Source organism: Zeus faber (assembly GCF_960531495.2).
Source record: "Zeus faber genome assembly, chromosome: 4".
Taxonomy (NCBI): domain Eukaryota; kingdom Metazoa; phylum Chordata; class Actinopteri; order Zeiformes; family Zeidae; genus Zeus; species Zeus faber.
In genome coordinates, this window is record NC_137191.1 from 15797542 (window position 1) to 15820322 (window position 22781).

The 22781-nt window shown below is 41.3% G+C and overlaps 1 protein-coding gene across 2 annotated transcripts in view; it reads right to left on the reverse strand.

Moving 5' to 3' along the window:
• fat1a (FAT atypical cadherin 1a) overlaps positions 1–22781 on the reverse strand; it is a gene marked incomplete at its 5' end in the record, with an annotated part of 90013 nt that overhangs the window by 62045 nt on the left and 5187 nt on the right. For both annotated transcript variants that reach the window (XM_079999222.1, XM_079999221.1), the window contains one exon: positions 5585–5899. In XM_079999222.1, the coding sequence (XP_079855348.1) occupies positions 5585–5899 (315 nt within the window). The remainder of the gene's footprint in view (positions 1–5584; positions 5900–22781) is intronic.

The following is a 22781-nucleotide window of genomic DNA, read 5'->3' on the forward strand; positions in this document are numbered from 1 at the left end:
GTCTGACATACTTAAAACTCTCCGGTCATAACGTCCGGTGACAACAACTCCCCCGAAGCACAATTTGAATTAGTGGCGCGCAATAAAACGACAGCGGTGTCTATTGCGGTATTGTTTTCCTCGATGTCAAAATAAAATAGGCTTATCGTCTTCCGCAGATGTGTCCATTTATAGAAGCGAGTGCGCGCAAGTGGCAGCGAAAAGCCAATCAATTTGGACGATCTGAGGCTGACCCTTTCACCTCTCGCCGATTAGGTTTTCCGGGGTAGGCTGCGTTTGTAAACACAAGGGAAGCGGAGGCAGAGCAGCAGTGGCAGCGTCCAGAACGAGCAGCTCGGCGGAGAAGGAGGAAGATGCTGTAACGTTGACAACAGGGCCACATACATAGTTTGTCAGGGTTTTTTTTTTTTTTTTTTTTATATTTAATTTCAGACCCGAAGCAGACGATGTTAAATATGTCGAAGAGACACGCCGACAGAGACAGACTAAACCACAAACTTTATTATTTATTTGGACCAAGGTCTACTTGCTATAAATATATATATTTTTTTGATTTTATCTCAATTTCTATTAAAGTAAAATGTTCAAGAAGCTACGGGTGTTACTTTTTGTCGATTATTGATTTTGATAATTGATTTAGATAATGGATTTAGATTATGGATTTAGATTATGGATCTGGGCGGCGCACAGCTTGACAACCTCCATTTCATTTTTTGTTTGTTTGCAAATAGTTTTTATTCTCTTTTATTTTATCTGAGAATATGTAGGCCTGAAGCTGGAGGAAATTCTTTGTGTTTACGTGTTTCCCCAACGAACATAGGCTAGCGTAATATTAATTGATTTATTTTAAAAATAGCGTTTTGCCATTTTGACAGGACTTATTTTATTTGGAATATAATCTAGAAGTAAATGTAGCCTACTTTTCAATAACAAAATATTATAAATCGACATGCCTCATTGACGTCATACTTTATTTAGCCTGCCTATCAATTTTTTAAGTTTTTAAGCTCAATAAACACTTAATCCAAATAATATTTCAGCGGAATTTCTCCCATTTGTCCGGGACACTTTAATGTTCCAGGACACGGTGGACCGGCACCGATTTTTCCGAGCGGAAACTCTGCCGTCTACGACGCGCTGCCGAAAGCAGCGCTCTGACTTACTATCACTGAAACTACAAATTGTGGAACGTACCAACATTGAATGGGCAAGTGAATCTTTGCCTTAGTTCTCAACCCTTTGCTTTTCACTTCATTCGCATTAAGAGTCTGTTGGTGTCTTAACGTCGTTGGATAAGTTTGTGAGCTTCAGCGTTCATTGTTTTTTATTTCACTCAGAAGCTTCTGGCTCCAATACAAATTGAGAAATGGACAGATTATTCTACTCCCAAAATCTATTGCTTGACGAGTCAGTTTGACTAGAGCCCACACGTAGTTGACTCCACGCAGCAAGGAGAGCGTCCCCCTTCCACTGTCCTCCGTGTACCAATAAAGTCTATAATACTACGTCCCACATATGAAGCAAGTCTTTTCATGGGCGTGATGTTTGTTTTCCTGCTGGAATGATAATATTTTCTTCACCTCGAAGTTCAATTTGATGTGGGGGAAAAATGTATTACTTTGTTTATGTATTAGGCGTTCATTTTGCCTTGGGTTTGACGCCCATTTGACCCACACAACGTCTGGCTTTCCCAATATTCTTCTATCTTTAATGGGTAAAACGTCCAAGTTGCACCCCATTTGATGACCGGCTCTTTATCTCCCTTCAAACGGGATTTGGTCGGGGGCCATCTCGTTACGTGTGACGTGTACAACCTTGGTTCCTTGCTTCAGGTTTGTCCAGGATGGTGGCGAGCTCAACTGAACTGCAGCGTTGCTGAACATTTCTGCCCATTTCAAGTCATTTCATGCCATTGTGTTTCCGTGGTAGAATCTGGATGAGGAAATTGGAAGCTGTGTCGTGGTGGTGTTTGTGCATATGTGGAAGTAACATAATAAAATGTGCCACGTACAAAGACTAATTATTCCAAAGATTGTAACTAAACATCCTCCCACATAGAAAACACATCATTCATTTAAATAAGTCCAGGAATCCTCCTTCAGCCCCTTGTTTTAATATAGTCAGAATCTCTACCGTGACTATGGAAAACAGATTAGAATAGGGGGGAGAAAAAAAAAACAGAGCGAAATGGGAATAACCGTGGTCCACTTGTCTATTTCTTATCTGGGCATAAGCTGTATCCAGCCGTGGAGTTGTGTGCTTCCAGCCAATGGGATTGCCATGGTGTCTGCTAGATGGAGAAGAGCTGGCCTTGCACTTTAATGACAAACCAAAGTCAGAGAACAGCCAAACTGCAGGACTTGTTTACTCTGCAGAAATGAAGTAGACCTAAGCCTTTCATCCTGGGCTTCGACGAGCCAATATGGGACCGTGCATGGGGAAAAAAGAGCTACCTAGAGCCACCCAGAGCGTCAGGCTGCAAAGCCATCATCTGTCTTTGAAGCGAAATATGATCTTGGGCAGAGTAGCTTAAGGACATATACTGTCGTCCATGCTAGAATGCTAACTAGCAAGCTAGAAAACACACCGCCGCGGACTTCTCTGAAACCCACACACAAAACATAGGCCTTAACTTATTTTTCCTTTCTCCCACCCCTTTGTGAAGCTTTGTAGGTATGCCAAGACAGAGAGCCCATGCTTCCATTGCAATTTTGGAACATGTAATTACAGAGGCTAGCATGCTGTAAATTTAAACATTTTCCAAAACCTGTAATATGCAGCGAGAATGTCATATTGACTTGATAATGTGGATAGATATCAGCGCTATTTCCATCCCACTTAATGGCAGACGTGAAAAATAAAAGCCAATTTGTAATGTGTCCCGGGGACACTTAGTGCGAACTAGAAAATGGTGAGACTGAAAATACAGCATCCGCCGGATAAACATAGCTTCGCCGGCTCTCCTTCTCCGTTACTTATTTGTTCTCTTGTTCTACATTCACCCATCCTCTTATTCACCCCATTCTCTGCCTGACTCGCATTCTCTGCCCGCCTCAGTGTCCCAAAAAGCTTAAAGCAACAATGCAGTGATTTTGTATGATTTTTTTTATTTTTTTTTTGCTGTACAAACCACTCTTTGTTGAACGTAGCACAGGAGGTTGTGGTGTCCCACTGATAAAAGTTTTAACATATTTTGATATGCATGAATGGCTTTTATCCCCATGCTTCACCGTCTTCTCTATAACCGTTTTTTGTTTTTTTTGGGTTTTTTTTTTTCCAGGGCACTCTTCTTCTGACACTTCTTAAAAAGACTGCACGGAGTTGGGTGAATTTTAATGGCGACAGGTTCGGTCCTCGGCGGACTTGGCCTTTAAGCTTTTCTTTGATGCGTACTCCATAAATTGGAAAGGGGGGAAACATCAAGTTTAAATGTGGGGCTTAAGTGAAAGTTATGCAAAGAATGCAGGAACTAAAAGTCCAACCGCACTAAATACCTCTTGAAACAACTCCTTTTAGAGAATGGACAAAAATTGGCTAATTGAATAAGCATCCAAGCAGGAATAAACAATCGCCTTTTCCTAGCAACCAGGGAAATTAAAATGATAATGTTTGGTGCGCCACAACTTGATGAGACACCAAACAACAAGCTGCAATCCAGTTCCTTAATACTACCTTTTGGCTTTCGAGGAATCCAATGCGCTTTCTATTTGTAAGGTTAAATGAAAATCTTTGGGGTTGAACCGGAATTGATCGAGAGGGCCCTGATCGATTTGTTTATTGATTACGTGGCAGTAAAGCTGCTCTTAAGGCAACAGTGGTTAAGATTCTGGATAATCCCATTTCAGCTTCGGGTCAAAATGTCACCGCTCGTGGGGCTGGTGAAATTCGCTGGGATGGTGGAGAAGCCGCAGAGTGGTATAAGTGGTTATATACGCTATGGCCTTCTACTTAATACTGGTTTCTTTACCACAGAAGGAATGAAATGGTAAATAGACACAACTGGAACCCAATGCAATTAAAGACTGTTAACTATGTCTTCATCGGTGCTTTGTTCAAAGACATATCTACCAGGGCCACACCCATATTTTTTCAATAATTCATCCTTATAGTTTGTTTCCTTCCCTCTGTCTTTTGGAAGAGAGGCAGGATTAGACCCAGACTTGAAACCGTACTACAACTGCAGGAGTCCTTATTTGGTCAGAAAATTCACATTGGTCACTTCCTACCAAAATAACTTTGGTTTGTTGATGTGACTGCTTTGGTGCAATGGACCACACAAGTCGGCAAAAGAAAAAAATGTACTAACTGCTTCTGCCTCCATCTCATGTCAGTTCGTCCACTTCCATGTTCACAATATTAGAACACAGTTAGGAAATCCACTTGTAAAATAACTTTAACTATGACCCGACTGAGAGGCATAAATCAATCCACAATGGTGTTTTGTTCATCATTGTTCGCAGAATTTGCTCATGAAGACCACTTGCCAACCCAGCAACGCTTTTCATAGGGACCAATAAGAGCTGTGACACACACTTATCACAGTGTTACACACTGTGATAAGTCGCATCAGCCGGTAGAACAGTCCCCCCCCGGCCTCCGTACATCACTTGAAACAGGCCTATGAACTGAGATCTGAATATCGCCGAAGCCTGTATATGCACATGGACGCTCCGTCCACTTGCTTGGACTTGGACTTTTCACCTTTTACAAGTATTTCTCCACTTTTGCAACTTCAACATCGCCTTCTCCGGAAAGCTTTGGAAGATGCCTATAAAATATAAATGGTTGGTCCATTTCCAGAGGCCCATTTGTTAACACCGTGTAGAGTGTGAGAGTGGGGGAAACTCCCTGTGGGCTTGGGCTGCTACCGTCCCATGTTTAACTCATTCCTTCACCGTGAAGGCCTTTTTCTTCGACATAAAGTATTTTAAAGCAAACTGATCTTACGGCAGCAACGCTTAGATGGAACCCAAGTGTGGCAGAGAAGCATTTCGATAAATTAGGCGTTTGAGAACCTTAAACTTTGCTCCTCACCTTTTAGCATATCTGAAACGCCGTTAAAGTATAGTGTCACCATCTGTTCAATCTAGGTCTTATCAAACTTGGTTCCCAACATGCCCTTCCTAACATAATAGACTAGAAACAGGAAGTTGTCCCGCTTCCTTTTACTGGCAACCTGGGGATGGGGATGGGGATGGGGATGGTAGCTCTGGAGGTAGAGCTAGTGATCTAAAGGTTGCTGGTTCGATCCCAGGCTCCTCCTGCTAGCATGCTGTAGTGTCCTTGAGCAAGACACTTAACCCCTAATTGCTCCTGATGGCTGCGTCCGTCTGTGTTTGAACAATTGTAAGTCGCTTTGGATAAAAGCATCTGCTAAATGACTAAATGTAAATGTAACCTTCAGGCAATGTAAAAACCTTTTTCATATAAAATTTGATACGACTGTTCTCTGAAACATGATCAGACATATATATTATTTATTTTATTTTTTACTTCCAAATCATTGGACAGTATTTCAGCACAGTGAGAAAACAAAGAAACTTGTACTTTAACACAAGGTATTCCACTGCCATTGGCATCCTACCTGTTTTGGCGTTGATGGTAAAGAACCCCTGTGGGTTTCCACTGGTGATCCTGTAGGTGAGTCTGTCACTGGCCTTGGCGTCGGGGTCCACGGCCTCGATCTGGATGATTGACACGTCTTTAGGAGAGTTCTCCATGACGGAAGGGTAGTAGACCGGCTCAGAGGTTTGGGGTGCGTTGTCGTTGACGTCCTGGACCTCAATGTAGACCTCAACAAAGGCGGAGAGCGGCACCACACCGCGATCCACGGCGTACACTGTCAGCCAGTAGTGAGGCGTGGTCTCGTGGTCCAGCAACTCCTGTGTTCGGATAATGCCTAAAAGATGAGAAGAACGACAGAAAAGAGTCTTTATTCTCCATTCTATATCATAAGGTATTCCGGTTGGCAGCATTACAAATAACCCATTTCTCACATGACTGACTGCCTCCACCCACGGTAATCTCTTAAACTGGTATATGAAGATGAACAGGAGGAGGACAGAATCCTGATGGTTATCTGTCTCCTATCATATGTTCTTACAAATAAAAGAAGACACCTGAAGAGAATGTGTCACAGGAAGATGATCTATTAATTTGATGACAACAGGGCTCCAGGGGTTGAGCAGCCAATCAGAGGGTTGGGTTCGCCAGCGTGACCCCGCAGAAAAAACGATGGGTTTTCTTTGAGCAGAACCCTTAACCCCTGAATGATGTTGACGAGCTGGATGGCTGCACGGCTGCCTGTGCTTTGTGGGGCGTGATTGTAAAGGACTTTCTTGGGGCATAGAGGCTAGAGAAGCACTTTATATAATGCAGTTATTTTTCCCCATTTATTCTGCCGCTGATCAATTGCCATGTGCTGGCCGAAGCCTTTAGCTGAGCAAACAGAACCGAGACGTGTCAAGTGGCGTGACAATGCGTCAATGGACGGCTCGCGGAGAAATGATGCGTTGATGATGCATCTATTACAAGGAAACGGGTGTAGGATGAGAGCCACAGCTTGTGCGTTCTATTAATTAGAAGAAAAAGTGCGCTACAATCAATAAAATATGATATATTTTACAATATGTCCACTTGAGAGGTCAGAACAGAGACCAGCAGCCTGTGAGAAGTGCCGGTAGGCGCCGGGACGCGCTCCATTAGAGTAGTTAACGTTATGGATATGATTTGGATTGTGATATCAAAGATAAGATAATAATGTTAAACGCAACACGGTGCTGCTGATGAGTAGAATTAGGAAAAAAAGTCTGATGAGAGAAGAACGTACAGAGCGGACACCGATGTGGAGGAGAAGAGACACATACTTGCAGTGTGTGGAAAAGTTTGTCTCTTTTACAGCTCCCAAGCATTCATTTCATATTTATTCTACTACAAAAAAATCATACACATTATTTTTAATGATTTAATGTCACTGGACTCAAAGTTACTTATTGAGAAACAAGTGTTTTTCTTTACAATTTAAGACTGGAAAGTCTAACAATGGCATAGCTGTCAAAAATACAAACTGTATGTTTAAATCGAAAATTGAATCGAATGAGGGATTTGGAGAATCGTGACGCCCCTACTTTTTACAGTTAAGGCAACCATTGAGACCAAAAGAGACTGATTGTTAATTATTTTAGTTGTGTTGCTCTTTTTTTACTTGAATGATCTGTGAAGCTTAAACTGATTTATGATATCATATCCAGATTTTTGGGGGATTCAGGAGACCATTTGCTGATTAAACAAACATGAACAAAATGTTCACAACCTGATTACAGCACACTGTTGGTTTTCTTTTATTTTCACCAGACCAACCCCGTGTTACACCCAGAATCAAAGTTGACTTGTGGGCCCGATAAGGCTACATCCACAAAAGCCTACATAGATAAGAAGGCTTCCGAAAGTCTGAAGCAGTTCACAGTACATACTGCATTCCTGCCGCTGCCCTTTGAAAATCCTTTGCTCACTTCACTGTAACTGAATGAACTGCACCTGAGATCAGCCAAGTCTTTCGCCAAAGGGGATTGAAGATCCCCCTAGGAAACAAAAAATAAAAACATAAACTTCAAAGGCCTGTCATTTCAAATCTCACTTTCGGGGGAGTTCTACCAAATACATCCGCAAGATTTTTTTTTTTTAAGGGTCTGTGGTTTGTGTCTGCGATCCCTTCTTGTCGTTCAATCCCATCCATACGGGAGCTGTAAGTCAGCTTGAGGCGTGTAATAAAGGAAGCAGCTGGGAAGGGGGAAACTGATATCTCCCCCATGTTTCCTTGAGAGGTCCCATGGACGAAAACGCATCGGCCAATTTATCTTCACCATCGTGCTGTTGATATAAAACGGAAAAAAACGGGCTTGCTTTTTATGGACTTGTTTTTATACACAGTGAAACTAAATTATTACTGAAATAAAAGCAATTTACAAGTTATGGCTGAGGCGTGGTATCGAGAACTGGCCATGAATTCGTACTGGTTATAAATTGCGGTATTGACCAGAAAGGACCTATTATGCTCCTCTTCAACAAGTTAATATGTTAATATGTCTTAGAAGTTTTTTTGCTGAAAATACCACTCACGCTCTAGCCATTCTAACATGCCTGTAGACCGTCCTGTTCCAAAACGGGCTGTTTTTTGAGGGAGGAGCCCCCCTGCTGAGGCCACTAGTTCTGTGAGCCAATGGGGTTTGAGCTTTACCCTGGGTTCCGTTTCCGTCCGTAAAGTCTGACATATTTAAATCTCTCCAGTCATAATGTCTGGTGAATATAATTCCCTCCAGGCACAATTTGAGTGCTGGGTGGATCATTTCGATTAAAAAAGTCTGCAGGTCTGTTCATTTCCGTGCTCGGCAAGTTGCAAAGAGAAGCCGATCAGTTCGGACGATTTTAAAATGTTCTGAAAGCTATACCTTTGACTATTTGAATATTGAATTTTTTTCAAATTTCTCAAATTTGCTCAGAAACAGATTTTGGTGGACTGCGAGGTGAATCAGTGAAAGTTACAGGGTAAATAGAACGAAAGCCGGAAGCCATGTTCAAACACCACTGGTTCGCAGAGCTCATGGCCTCAGGAGGGTGGCTACTCCCACTTAAACAGAGCGTCAGAAACACAATAGATATTGAGGCATGTTAGAATGGCTCTAATGCATAATCTGAGTGGTAATTTCAGCAAAAATACAATTCAAAACATGTTTTGGGCACCTCGGAGACCTATGTTAACTTGTGTAAAAAGGAGCATAATAGGTCCACTTTTAGGTTACCAGGGATATCTTTCCTATCTTGCATTAATAAAAAGTTAAACACAAAGAAAAAACAAAAGAAAAAGGAGTGCATGTAAACGCATCAAAAATACTAAACAAAATCCCTGCCATTACTGGAGGTTACATTTTTTTTTAAGCCGAAAGCCAACTGGAAAAAAATGAAAGATTGCTCCCGGAAAAGAACATTGGAAACGTGAGGCATTAATTAGAAATGTCAGTGGGAGTGTGACACTCAAAACATCCTGAAAAGGGCCTCTGAAGGAAAGAGAGAATGAATAAATGTTTAAAAGGCTCTGGCATAAAGGCTGGTTGGACTGTGGAAATGAGACATAAAAATTAAAAACAAGAAGGTGCAGATCAAAATGAATACATGGGCGAGGGAAATGCACCAAAGGCAGGAGGTAGGGCTGGCTGTTCTCTAGCCGTTCTAATCAATGCATCCTCGGTCATAATTCTATCCCACATTATCTTCATTACTAATGGTTGTTGGTTGAACATTTATTGGGTGTAAATATCTATCTATCCGCAGAGATATCAGTATAGCAAAGATGACTTCATAGGATGCTGCTTAAATACAAGCAGTGGAAGGAGAGCGAGTCAACGGAACTTTGGAACTGGCATTAAGCTGGCACTGCTCACCAAGAGTGAATTTTTCTTCAGGAGATAATCAACTCTAAATTAGATTTTGTGATTTGCCAGTATTTTGCAATTATTGATAGTTTTTTCTAAACTAATAGAGGTTAACACCACAATCCTCCTTGGACTCCTCAAATGGACAAAATATATATGCTATCTAAGTAATAGAGCTCTTGAGAAACATATTACTCAGAGAACAGATTACCCTTGGATTTTACTGCCACACCTGCCTCATTCACCCTTTCCTATTCATTCAACAAGGTTGTTGCAAAACCTGCCCTTGGGCAGTAAAAATAATCATCTGACGGCATTAAAATGACTGCCAAAATTCTTTGCCTTGTGGCTTTGTTCTGTAAAGGTACAGCGCGAGCCTTCACATGGCCAAAACAGTTCTGCACTTGACAGAATCAAAGGCACTAGACAGGGACTCATCCTCATCCTCGGACTCATCCTTCAGAACAGTGAGAGGTTGTGTTTTACTGAAGGACTAATTACGCCCCATACAGCAACAGCAAGAAGTGTACAAACCTCACCTTTTAAATGACGCACCCATATCTCGGGTATTTGCCAATCTCGAGAACCAATGTCTTGTAACTTCAATTGTAAATGTGTCATGTTATGGCACCGAGGTTAAGATATTAAAGCGTTTTTATGAGTACAATTACGTGGGCGCAGCATCCTACCCGATACCCGACGGCGCTATCAGTATCGACGCATTCCTACTTAGAACTACTAAAGAAAGTTGTAAGAAAACGACCGGTTGACACGCAAGCTTGCCAATATGACACAGTGCTGTTGTATTTAACCGTAACTTCTCTACTCTGCTTTTTTCAGAGGAGATAGCAGAAATGCTGATTAAAAGTGTAAGGAAGTCATGTGATGAGGTAAGAAGAAAGGAATATAGGAATATGCTCATTTTACGAGGTGGATGTTCTACAAGGGCTCACTTATACGATAGAGCTGTGAGAGGATCCTCAATGTCCGATGTTAAACCAAGGCCAAAAATACCAGGATTCACACTAACTCATATCCTTTAAGCTTATTGTCATTTTCACACGGAAGAGCGGCATGGACTTGACGATATCTTGAAAGAAACAAAATGATCCTCTCTACAATACACTAGGGGAGTAATGCTAAGTGCATTTGCACCAACCTACTGAAATTACAGCGATGACTGAAAATAAAACGTATTCAGACATTGTTCAGCACATGCAGAACCTCAATTCAGAACATCGAGTTCCATCTGCAGTGGGAGTCATTGTCATCGTTTGGGAAAAGGCAAAAGGAAAATCCAGATCATAAAGAAGCCCGATTATCATTCAAGTCTCTTGTTTGGGGACATTTTGGTTTCCCAGTGAACTACAGTGAGGATGGGGTAAAGGGTGATGGATGGGATAAAGACTGCATGTCAGCATCGCTCCATTGTAACTGGGACGTGCTTGCACATTTGACGTGCCATCATTCTGCTGTGCACTACCAAGACAAAGAAAGAAATGGCAGACGCTGTATTTCTGCATTGTTTTTCCCCCAATGCACACAAAAACACATACTGAACTGTGACCCAAAAACTCAAGCGGTTTGCCGAACTGTGGGTTTTGCGTACCACCGTGACCCTACAAGACGCCATTAGGGTCCAAAACCTTTATGTGCAGTGAACTTACGCTGCTCCGGCAATCTGCTCTGAGTTTAAAAAGCCGCAGCTCACTTTGAACCACTTCTGTTAACTCAGTTTCCCCCCGATCCCGCATTCCTCAGTCTTCTTAGGCCTCTTGCTCATACGCTTACATAAACTTTCTCTGCGCTTCCCCCGTCCCTTTCCAGGGTCCTGGCTAAATGCTTCAAATTCCACGAGAATGCCGTAGAGCCTTGTGTATTATACAGAGTCCTGAGCGAGATGTATCGGTATAAAACCAATATCAATAATATCAATAATGATATGTGTGGCGGGCCAAGGGGTCATGGTAAAGCCGCCGCTGCAGACAGGCGGTGCAGGCTCCCATCCCGGGGCCGCTCAGCTGCTGCGGAACGAGCGAATCGACGGAGGGGATTCGTCCGATCCAGGACCAGGAAGGGATTCAGGGTTTGGTGTCCCCGTAGTGAGGAACGGCGTGCTTGCGGGACATGGTGCGGACCAGGCAAGCCGACCGCTCTACCCAATGCGCCGGACACGCTACGGCGGGAGCGCGCCTAGGCGCCGATCTGGTGGACTATTTTCCTTATTTACCTGTGAGCCTTTGAGTTGTCCTTTTGGCCCAAGAGCCAAACCTTTAAATAAATACACGCCAACCGGCACTGTTATGCCTCCGCCTGCCTCCTCGCTTTCATTCCCTGGCACTGGGCCAGAACACACCTCCACAATATGTGACGAGACATCAACTGGGATTTTGGTTATCATAATACTGTGATAGAGTTAAATGTTGTCTTTAGGGCTGCATTACAGTAATTATATGTAATGATACTTTCTGAACTTAACATAGACTCTTCTAGCTGTTCAGTGCCTCTTCCCGCTCGATCATAATATCCACCTTCCTTGATCCTTGTGTATAAATCTCATATGAAAGCACCAATGGTCACCTAACCTAAACCGTTGAATTATTAATATTGAGGTCCCAAATCTGTCCCAAAACTATTGTGATTTTGTCAATATTGCCCAGTCCGAATTTGAACCAATAAGAGTATAAAATCGTTGGAAAGCATGTTACTGTTTTATGAAACATGACCTTTGCAGCATAGAAAGCCACTGTTATTTCTCCTTTATCATACACCAGCTGAATCGCCCCTGGGTAAGAATTGCTCCTTTTTTTGGTTTTCTCTGTCTTCTTGTTGCGTGATGAAAGTATGCATGTTACGATGCATACACGATCAGAAGGAATCATTTCCCAAAGAAATGACTCAAGAACACTCTATGATTGATGATCATAGACCAAATTACAAACAAAGCAATTGCTCGTGTTACGTTCCGATTGCCTCCTTAAAATGATAAAAAATGTCTGATGTAATCGAGAGATTTCTCCCCTGTCATCTGCATTGTTTAATAACAATCATCAGAAAAACCATGGTTTGAAAATGAGGAACAGTCTTTTGATGTTTGATTTATGTTGGTCCATCAGATTACCCTGAGAAACCGGATTGTTCCAATGATATAGAATAATCACAAAGAATGGAGGCCCTGTTGGTTTGTTTAGTGGACTCAGTAGGGTAGTAATTCATTCAAATCAATCTGGGGGATGAATAGTAGCCTGATGATAAAAAGTATTCCCACAAAGCCATGTTCTTTCCTTATGTACTTGAATATCATGGACAAACAGTTATGACCCAGTGTGCCAGACGGCCCGGCCTTAGAACCATTTCCACTTCACGCAACCCTGGGCGTGTTCATATTGTTCCTACCGGCAGAAAATTGCTATCATCAACTGGCTTTGAGGGAATAAATTCACGATTTTCTTAACAATGCAGCAGTATTAGAAAATACATTCAAAGCTGAAAATGAACACTCCGAAAGAAATATGCCGTGTTTAATCAGGAATGCATTCTTTTGAATAAAAGTTGTGCGCACATAGGTCATACATCCTCTTTGTGCACACAAGTGAATGAGTTTTCTCCGTGCACCGCTCCGTGCGCTCTATTTTTTTTTGTTTTCTGCCGGCTGAGCAGGTGCAGGGACGGCTTTATGCTCATAAAATTAAAAAAAGGTTTGAAAAACAAACAAACAGACGCAGTGTTCTGGAAGATGTTCTGTCCGGACTCTACAGGTGTTCCGGGCTCAGCCAGGAGCACATGCTGTGCACAGCGCACCGCAGCCCGGGACAGTGAACCGGGTCTCACTGGGGTTCGGTTAAAATAATCGCTTAATTAGGCTTTTTTTTTTTTCCCCATTTTTAAACCCACTTTCTCAAATCTCACAACAAAGGATAAAGAGTGGAGGAGCTAAATAAAAGGACCAAATCGTGTAATTATGCGGGAGAAAGGAGCCGTCCCATCCCCCAGTCTGGCTCTCTACTCCCCGGAGGGAGAAGAGGAGGAGGCGGCGGCTGGGGACGACTGAAATTTTGCACGCCCTAACAAGCCTAACACACAATAACACAGCCTGAAAGTTGGTCGAATTATAATATTTTAAAATTGTAATAGATATAAAAATACAGGTACGACTCACTTTACGACCAAGGTCCGTTCCTAGTCGTGAAGTGAATTGGACGATAAGTGAGGACCCGTGTTATTTTGCGGTCAGTGTATATAGTGTATACTGTATAGTATATATAGTGTTTATAGTATATATAGTGTATATAGTGTATATAGTGTATATAGTATATAAAGGGTGATTGACGCTGAGACGCTGTGGTACTGTACAATACAGACTGGTCAGAGAGCTGGTCTGAACGGTCACTCAGCAGGGAGGTCGTTAAGTGATGAATACCTGTATAGTCATACTTCTGTGATTTTCGGTGAATGTCGACAGCCCTAGCATACGCAAATAGCTCATGTTTTGGCGATTTTATTGTAAATGAACAGGGTCATTGTGAGGTTTTTTTTTTATTGGTATTCATGTGCCGTTTCTTTTTAGGGAACCTTGCAGCGAGGGAGAATAATTACACATTGTGACTTCGTTCCACAGTTCAGTAAAAAGTCCTCTTTGAGAAAATGCTGAGCAGGACAGCTCAGCTCGAAGAAACCCTCCTGTCTCTGCATGGAATGGGCAGACAGACCAGCTCCTTTTCGGTGCTAGTGTCAGTTTAACCACCATGAACAGCAATTCCTCCTCGACATAAACAGGCCATGTTTGCTGTTTAGCCTTCTCGCCTGCTGCCCGCCCCAACGCATCACCAGCCCTTGACTCTCTCAACATAATGTCGTTGAAGCAGAATATACTAAACCTGAAATACCTGTTTACCAAAATGGAGTTATCCAATGAGAAGGCATATGCATACTGTATATGTAATATAAACGATTACAGGCATTTATCAGGAGTGTAGCGATTCACCGATACAAATCGGAAACCGTTTTTAACATTAAAGATGCGACTACATCGAAATGCGAACGCCTGGATCAATCTAGACGTACCACGAACCGGCTGATGGCGGATGGCCCGATTATAAAGTTACAAATCGGTTGCCTTGAAGCTTTGCTGCTAATTCTACTTTAATATAAACAAAGCTGCTGCGGAAGACTCACCGATCTAACGTTACAAGTCATGTTACTTTCACGGCAACCGAACACTATCTCTTTCTCTCTCTCTCTCTCTCTCTCCCCGTCTCGCCATACACACCAGGTACCAGATCCGGACTGTGAACAGCCCGCAGTAGACAACACATCCAGGGTCATTACAATATTATATTGCGTATTACTATATCACAATCACAATACATTAGATATTATTATATCTAAATGCCATAAAAAAAACAAAGACACTTGGGATTCCCTGGTCTTTTAAGTAATATATCTATTAATGGTAAGCAATGTCACTTTCAGAATCATAGTTGGCAATAAGCATTAAAAAATAAAAAGCATTACGGTCCATAAAAAAAGCAGAATAAAAATAATAACAAAATAAAATGGGATAAAAAATGCCAGATATATACCTAAAATAATATATTTATACAATATATATAATTATTATGTCAACAAATTGCACAAAAACACAAAACAGAAATTGTCAGATATTCAAGATACACTTTTATAGAATTGGCTTATTTTAATTTATAATGGAAATGGATGTCTACATTAAACAAGTGTTGAGAACGGTATCAGATTGCATTGCATTGCATCAAATCGCAGCCAACCACATCGAACCGCTCCGTGCTAAAATGTATCGTCCCTGAATCGCATCGTAGCCCATGTATCTTGATACGAATCAGATCGTCTTTTAAGGGAGAGATGCACACCCCGAGCATTTATTATCTCTTTGAGTGTCGCGCGACAAGCTCACAACAAATGAACACACGTCCGTCCGTCCTTAACTTACAGTGAATTGCAGAAAATGAGTGATAGTTATCGTGTGCCTGGCGGAGGGAGTTCTTAAGTCTGTCAATTCAAGTGATGGAAGGCTATTTGAGCATAGCCAAACAGCTCTCAGTGTCATTAGGAGCTGAGCAATCTTAAAAAGCCTTTGAACAGGCCTCATAACAAGACTCCTGGGTTTAACACCGCATCATTATTTAGCACTCGCCTCCAGGTCTGGCCAGATCTCTGCCTGCCCCTGATATGACAATAAGGGGGAAACCTGTCATCGAAAAGCCTGTCCTCTGGATACTTCCAGCGCTCCCAGGTTTGGCTGCGCTCATGTCATCGCACAAGTTCATCTTGGGGGGAATAACGTGTTCCAGAGCTCGACACGCTCCAGTCCAAAGCACTTATCCTCAAGGACGGACTTGAATAAAGACCCTTGGAAGTGGCATACTTTTCTTGCTTGTCTTCTTTGTGCTTTTCAAAAGAGCTAGCGCAGAAATCAATATGTGTCGGGGGATGGAGATCACTTCTGCGAGGAATGGCAGGAATGACAGATCAGTGGACAAATGTTTTCGTGAATACATCACTGAAAACGCAAGAATCTATTTCAAGATACCGACCACACAACACGGACATGGTGTATTTCTTCCCACTTTCTCCTTGACAATAGACTGTTTGTAGGTATCTGTCAAAGTGTCAAATTTAATTGCTGTTGTGGGCTGACAGTTTATAGGACCACTGCACAAGTAATAAGAGTGAATCCGAAAGTCTACCAAAAAAGAACCGTCCTAATTTCGAAGGACTCGCGGGCAATTTTATTTTGACGCTAAGCCAGTTGCACTTTGAAGGCAAATGCATCGTAGAGACACCTAAGCAGGGCTCAAGAGCAACGGTTGCCCGTCGCCCAGGGGATGCGAGAAATTGCGTTTGGGACGAACGGAGATCTTCCCCCAGACGCCTCCGGGACGAAAGGGATTTCTGTATGTACGTATAACTATCGCTTTGCAAATGACAAACCGAAGCGATTGCTGACAACAACAAAAGCGCGTGTTATGCTGTTACTATAGTTACTATCGCTGGCTGGCTACTCAGCGTGAGACCTACGAAAAAATGTAAAGATTCTGAAATGTTCCCGCGGTACCGGTCCCTGACTGTGGTGTGAGTATGTTAGATAAAGCATACATTTAGACACTTTACATCTGTATTTAAGTTATATTTTCCCAAACTCGTGTCAGAGATGGAAGTAACCAGTTGTGTTCCAAATACACTGCTGAGGTACTTGTACTTAGATCACAAAAAGTGTATGTAAAACGTATTGTTTACAAAGTGCTTTACATTAACTAAACATGAAATAATAACAAACAGCAGTAAATTCAGATTTGCATAGAGCAAAATAAATATATTATTCGTTTCCTCAACACTTAATGTTGTTTTGATTATGCCACTAAGAAACAAGAGAAGTAATGACCATATCAGTTGTGTCAAGTAGGGGAAAAAAATCGGATTCTTATTGAGAGCTCGGTGCCAGTATTGTCATATTGCGAGAAACAGTTTTGCTGTCTAACTGCCTGGAGTTTGGATCTCGTAACTTCGACATCTTCATGTGATGTGGATTTTTCAACACAGTACTTGAATATTGCCTCCAAATAATGTCGTGACATCTCAAAAATCTTCCTGAAAGCTCTTTTGATTTATCCACCTTTAAACTACTTCCACTTTCGCCACCATGTTTCATTTAGAAACCAAAAGCTATAAGGCGTCGTTTTCAGCATTGCAAACATCAGAAAACAATCCATAAGGGATATGTGTACTAAATAATGTTAATATTATAGCCGTTGTTGTCTTATGTTCACAAAACAATTTCATAATATTTTGAAAAATGTTGTTGGTGATTTCAACTATAAGGGTATTTTTGTGTTCGGTACTAAATCGCCCACTCTACTTTCTAGTGTAAGAGTCATTGTTATTGCTATGATGAATCATTCCATATTGCTCCAGGAAAAAAAAACTATTGCTTACCTGTGGGACTATGATTCTATTGAATTGAATCCAATACTTCAATACAATTTTCAAGGAAAACATTGTGATATCAGCCAAACTATGAGGTAGATTTATTTTCCAAAAAAGGTTTCAAAATGTGAACAACATGGACTCTCACTGAAGCAAATGAAACCACAGTTGAGACAATGAAATCTAAAAAATAAACAATGTCAGTTTACCACTAATGCAATTTTAAGACACACACACACAAACAAACTGGGGGAAATAAAACATTGCCAAAGAAGTCACCAGATGCATGTTTGTGAAGCTTTTCAGCGACCAGGACTTCCAGGAAGAGTCATTATCATAACTTTATTATCGTAATTCCAATGATAAAAACGTATGATAATGTCTTTTCACTAAACGATTTTATGAAGGATCAAATGCAAAAGTATAAGTTTTACCAAGACCTGTAAGACTTAAGTTTAATTCTAATTGCAAAAGACAATTTGGCTGATTCTTTCTTTTTGTTTACCTGAGTGTGCAACTAGAAGGTTTTGGTTGTACTGTTGAGGACAACCATTTCCAATTGTTGACACAGAGGACTACCAAAGGGCGATATTTCTTAGCGAGAACACTGAAGGAATCACATTACACACTAAGTGGGTTTAAATCACTCTCATGGACCCACCATACACAGGACCCAATTGAAGAGCATCGCTACGGGTCACCTCCCGATTGTCACAACAACAATATCACAACAAGAATTTACACTTAATGAAACACGCCATCTGCACGAGGAGACCTTTACAGGGTTTCAAAAGACTTAATGGGCTGAGAGAACAACAAACTTTTTAACTGGGGAAAGTGTGCTTTTCATTTAGCGTACTGCAGTCAACCTCGGCCCGGCCGCACATTCCTGCTGCGATCGCCACGGCAACAGTGCCCGAGCACAAATTAGTCGGGAGTCATTTGCAGTCACACTTCAGTCCTGATCTCAAGGGGTGTTTTATGAAGAAAAAAAAAAGATGTAGAAAATATTTAAACTTGTAAGAATGTTATGAACCTTAAATGCAGAAAGTTAGATATGGAAATCTATGGCTATAGCTATAAGAACTAGACACTCGTCTTATCTTTCATCTATCATGGGGTCAACTTACCTCAAAGGAGGGACAATGTGGAAAAAAAGGAAAGGATTAACGGTTATTAACACGTTTAAAAAATACACACACACACTAAGAACTTTGTCCCTCTGCATCAAGCTGTTTCAATTGTCACGACAAAAGATTTCTTACAAAGTGTAGACGCGAACAAGCTCCAGTCAAAGGGCAATGCATACATTATGCAGTGAGAAAGGGCATGGAATACATTATCTAACGAGCATCTGTGTTCCCTCACTCTACATACACAGCAGAATCTGAAATAAAAATCTACTGTCAAATCAACATCCTGCCTTTTCCAGTTCTTTCAAAACAAAGGAGAGCAGGATCCTCACACCCTCCCTCGACTTTACAAAGTCTGAGAGAAAGCTGAGAATCCGACGGCTCAGGCACTTAAACCCGGAGGCTCTGAGGCATTCTCTCCATGCAAAAAAAGGTCATCCGTGTTCAACAAGATAGCTTCCCTGCTGTCCTTGTTTTCAAGTATGTCCTCGGCAAACACCATCCCTCCACAACTTAAGGAGTCTTTTAGATGCTCGAACTGCTGGTATTTCTCTTTTTAGGTAAAAACGAAACAATATTCTCACATCATTGTCTGAATTCTACCTACTACTTGAGAATGCTTCATCTCAACAACGAAATAGTTGTAGTATAATAAGATAGAAAGATATATTTATAATTATTTCATATATACGTATGACATCAGATAGAATATTAGAAGGAAATGGTTTGTAGTCATCGAGGTGATGTGGTTTTAAGAAGAGCCTGACATGGGTATATTTAAACTAGGCTTGCAGTGAGTCAAATCTACCTATTAAGAGTTTTACTTACCATAGACTGCTTTTAGGAGTCTAAAGCAAAGGAACGACAACTACAACTGCAGTGGTCACTCAGGTGTCATATGTGAACATTTTGAAAACAAGTTTGTAAGTTGTTTTTCTCCCTTTTTCATGAGTCTCTTATCAAAAAAGGAAATTGCATTGCATGGCATGTGTGACTTTGCAAATTATTGCTAACGTTACCGTGGAATCTCCAAAGTGTGTTGGAGCCTTAATAAACTAAATCAAACCAACGGTAGTGTCTGAGCACACAGAACAGATCATTTCCAAGTCCACTCCACTCTCCTCAGGGTTGCAGGCCTGGGCTTCCTAGTAACTAAATGCAGGTGGTGCACACCCCCAGGGCTTCCATTTTGCCAGCACAACAAACAGACAAAAGAACAGAGAGAGCAGCTTGGAATTACATATCTGGGCAGCTCAGATTTTAAACCTGGCCGATCTTTCTTTTTTTTTTTCGCCCAAAAATGTGGGAAGCCTTTTTTTTTATTCCAGGTAGGTGAAATGTTGCCTGCTTTAGGTATAATGATGTGTCTCAGTATGATGAACACCCATTCAGCCAATGTTGGCATTCAAAACAATTTCAAACTCCAGTTTGTGTGCTGGGCGCTGTGCCTTTTGAGATAATTCAAACTCTGAATATTGTGCCCCTACAAATTGAGATATGAAATCCATGAATTGTTCAAACCTAATGTGCAATGCCAATAATGTCCTTTATTTTCATGTAAAGCCATGCAGCATACATTTACTCATCCAAATCTGTAAATGGCTTTCCATACAACTAAATAGTAATGTCGATATTAGAGCTGCACGATATTGGAAAAAAATCATTCTAGAATGATTGGGGTGATTTTGTAGGGGAGTGCGTCTGCATAGAAAAAAACCCAATAATATCATTATTCTTGGCACATTTAGGCTATAATTAGTAAACTGTCAATTGTGACAGGAAGGTTTCTATTTCCCTTAATTTATAAAGTTAATATTACCCTTTCTGATAACAAATGATCAACAAAAACAATTAAAAACCAAACCAAACCAAATTTAAATAAATAATGTAAAAATATTAGTATAAAATAAATTCTAATTTAGTGAAGCTAAGCCAAACTTTCAAACATTTGCTGCAGTCAGCCATTGTCCAGGATGTTAACAGCAGTGTGTGATGGTTGGTTGCCTTACTACTGGACTAACATTGTGTTTGTGTGCTACACAACATTTCAGGCATTGTGCGCAGCCACTTTCCACACACACACCACAGCCAGCCTGTTGAGTCCTGCATGGGTTTGATTTTCAAGACCCACCCCCACGTGCACCCGCGACATGCAACACCGTACCAGCATATATGGCAAATGAACTAGACTTAATTTACGCCCTTCGGCTTGCCAGATGCGTCCAGTTTAAAACCAAAAGGATCCCATATAGGGGATCATAAGCTCTTCCATGATTGCATTCGCTGAAAATCCTTGTTCCACCCGAGCTGCCCCGCCCCTGTGCGTGCCGCACACCCTCCCGCGCGACTATATCTGGCTGTCTGTGGAGAGCTACTTTTAAATGTAAAGATGCAAATTTTAATTTACCATTGTTAACAATGAGAGGAAAAACAGGACTATTTGAGATTCTTAGTGTCTGTGTGGTGAGAATATACTTTACATGTGAGTGTCAGAGAGAGACAGAGACACAGGCTTAAGCCCTTGTTATACCTTCGCGTGGGCGGGCGGGGCACGGCGCCACACTGCCCGTGCGGAGAGAGAAGGGCATCTATAGCCGGCACATTCCCCATTGCAGTATTTTTAGAAACCCCGGGTGGCAGTAGAGAGAAAGCACCGCGTGACGTTGGTCGTAGTAAACGAAGAAGAGCACAGACAGCAAACACGGCTGCACGAACAGCTTGTTTGTGCCGAGGAGGAATTGCTGTTCATGGTGATTAATAAACCGACAAAAGCGCAAAAAAAGAGCAGTTCCGTCCGCCCATTCCATGCAGAGACAGGAGAGAGGGGTTGAAGTAATGTCCTACTTGGCATTTTATTACAAAGGAACTCACTGAACTATGGAACAGAGTCACAATGTGTAACTACTCTTCCTCATTGCAAGACTCTAAAAATAAACTGCACATAAATACCAATAAAAACCTTTTATTTGTAAACTGAACTTAACAACAACCCTGTTAATTTACAATAAAACCACCAAACCTGAATGAGCTGTTCGCGTATACTTTTTAGTCTCTGCATCAAAAAGTAATTGGCTGGCACTTAATTTCACATCTGACTTGTGCTGTGAATCATTGTTGTCCAACATATCAGAAATAAAACTGTAAAACGCTGATCTCCTATAATTTCCAATGCATTTCCAGGGAACGCCCCTGGCACCAAGTCACAAAATCTCAGAGGTGCCCCCACCCGGTGATGTCATTTGCGTCATGCGCTCCCTCGCGCCCTCACGCTCGGGGCAAGCATAAACCTTCCGAAAGTGTTATCAGACCAAGTGTGACCAGGGTTGGTGTTATCACAGCTCTTGTCTGTCTTGACTTGTGTTTCTTCTTTCTGTAAAGTATCAGATAAAACACAAACTACAAAGAATTTTGTTTGGTTACTGGAATAAAGTTTTGATACATTATTGTATGTCACATTTTCACTATTAAGCTGACGTATAACTAAGGCTGCACGATTATGGCTAAAATGATAATCATGATTATTTTGCTCAATATTGTGATCACGTTTATTTATCATGATCATTCATCCATTTTGGGGAACACAATTATTTTGTCATACTTTGTAAATCAACAGAAACCTGCCTTCAGAATAATAATGTATTTGATAAAACTACTTTTCTATAAAACTATAAATAAATAAACCTGAGTTCTTTCTTCACATTAATTCAGTCTTCCTAAGGTTATTTATAAATTACATTTCACGAATAAAAAAAAAAATGGCACCACATGGCACCAAATGAAAATAATTCATCCCAAACAAGGTGGTCAGTTATATTGCACCTCCAGTTGTTTTGCATGAAAAAAGGAGGATAGTTATTAACATGTCATGCAACTTAATATTTTTGGGGGTCTATATAAAACCATCTTGCATGCAACGATCTATTCCCAGGACCCCATTTCAGCAACGTGCGCCAAAGAGCAAATGGACGGTTATTTCCGTAGCAGTGGTACCGCAAACAGCACTGCAGAAAACAAATCAAATCAGCCCTGGCTAAGTGCATGCTATTTGTGCCAGTGTATTGGCTGAAACATCAGAGCTAAACACATCAACAAATGCTCAGGATTATAGGCGTCAAGTAAAGCATGCAAAGAAGTTTCCTCTTTCCTCACCCTTTCCCAATCCAAAAAAAACATTTTAGAGATGTGGGTGTGTGTGGCTTCTGGCTTCCCCCCCATATACCAATGTTTCATTTATTTTTCCATTTTTAACCCATTTTATAAC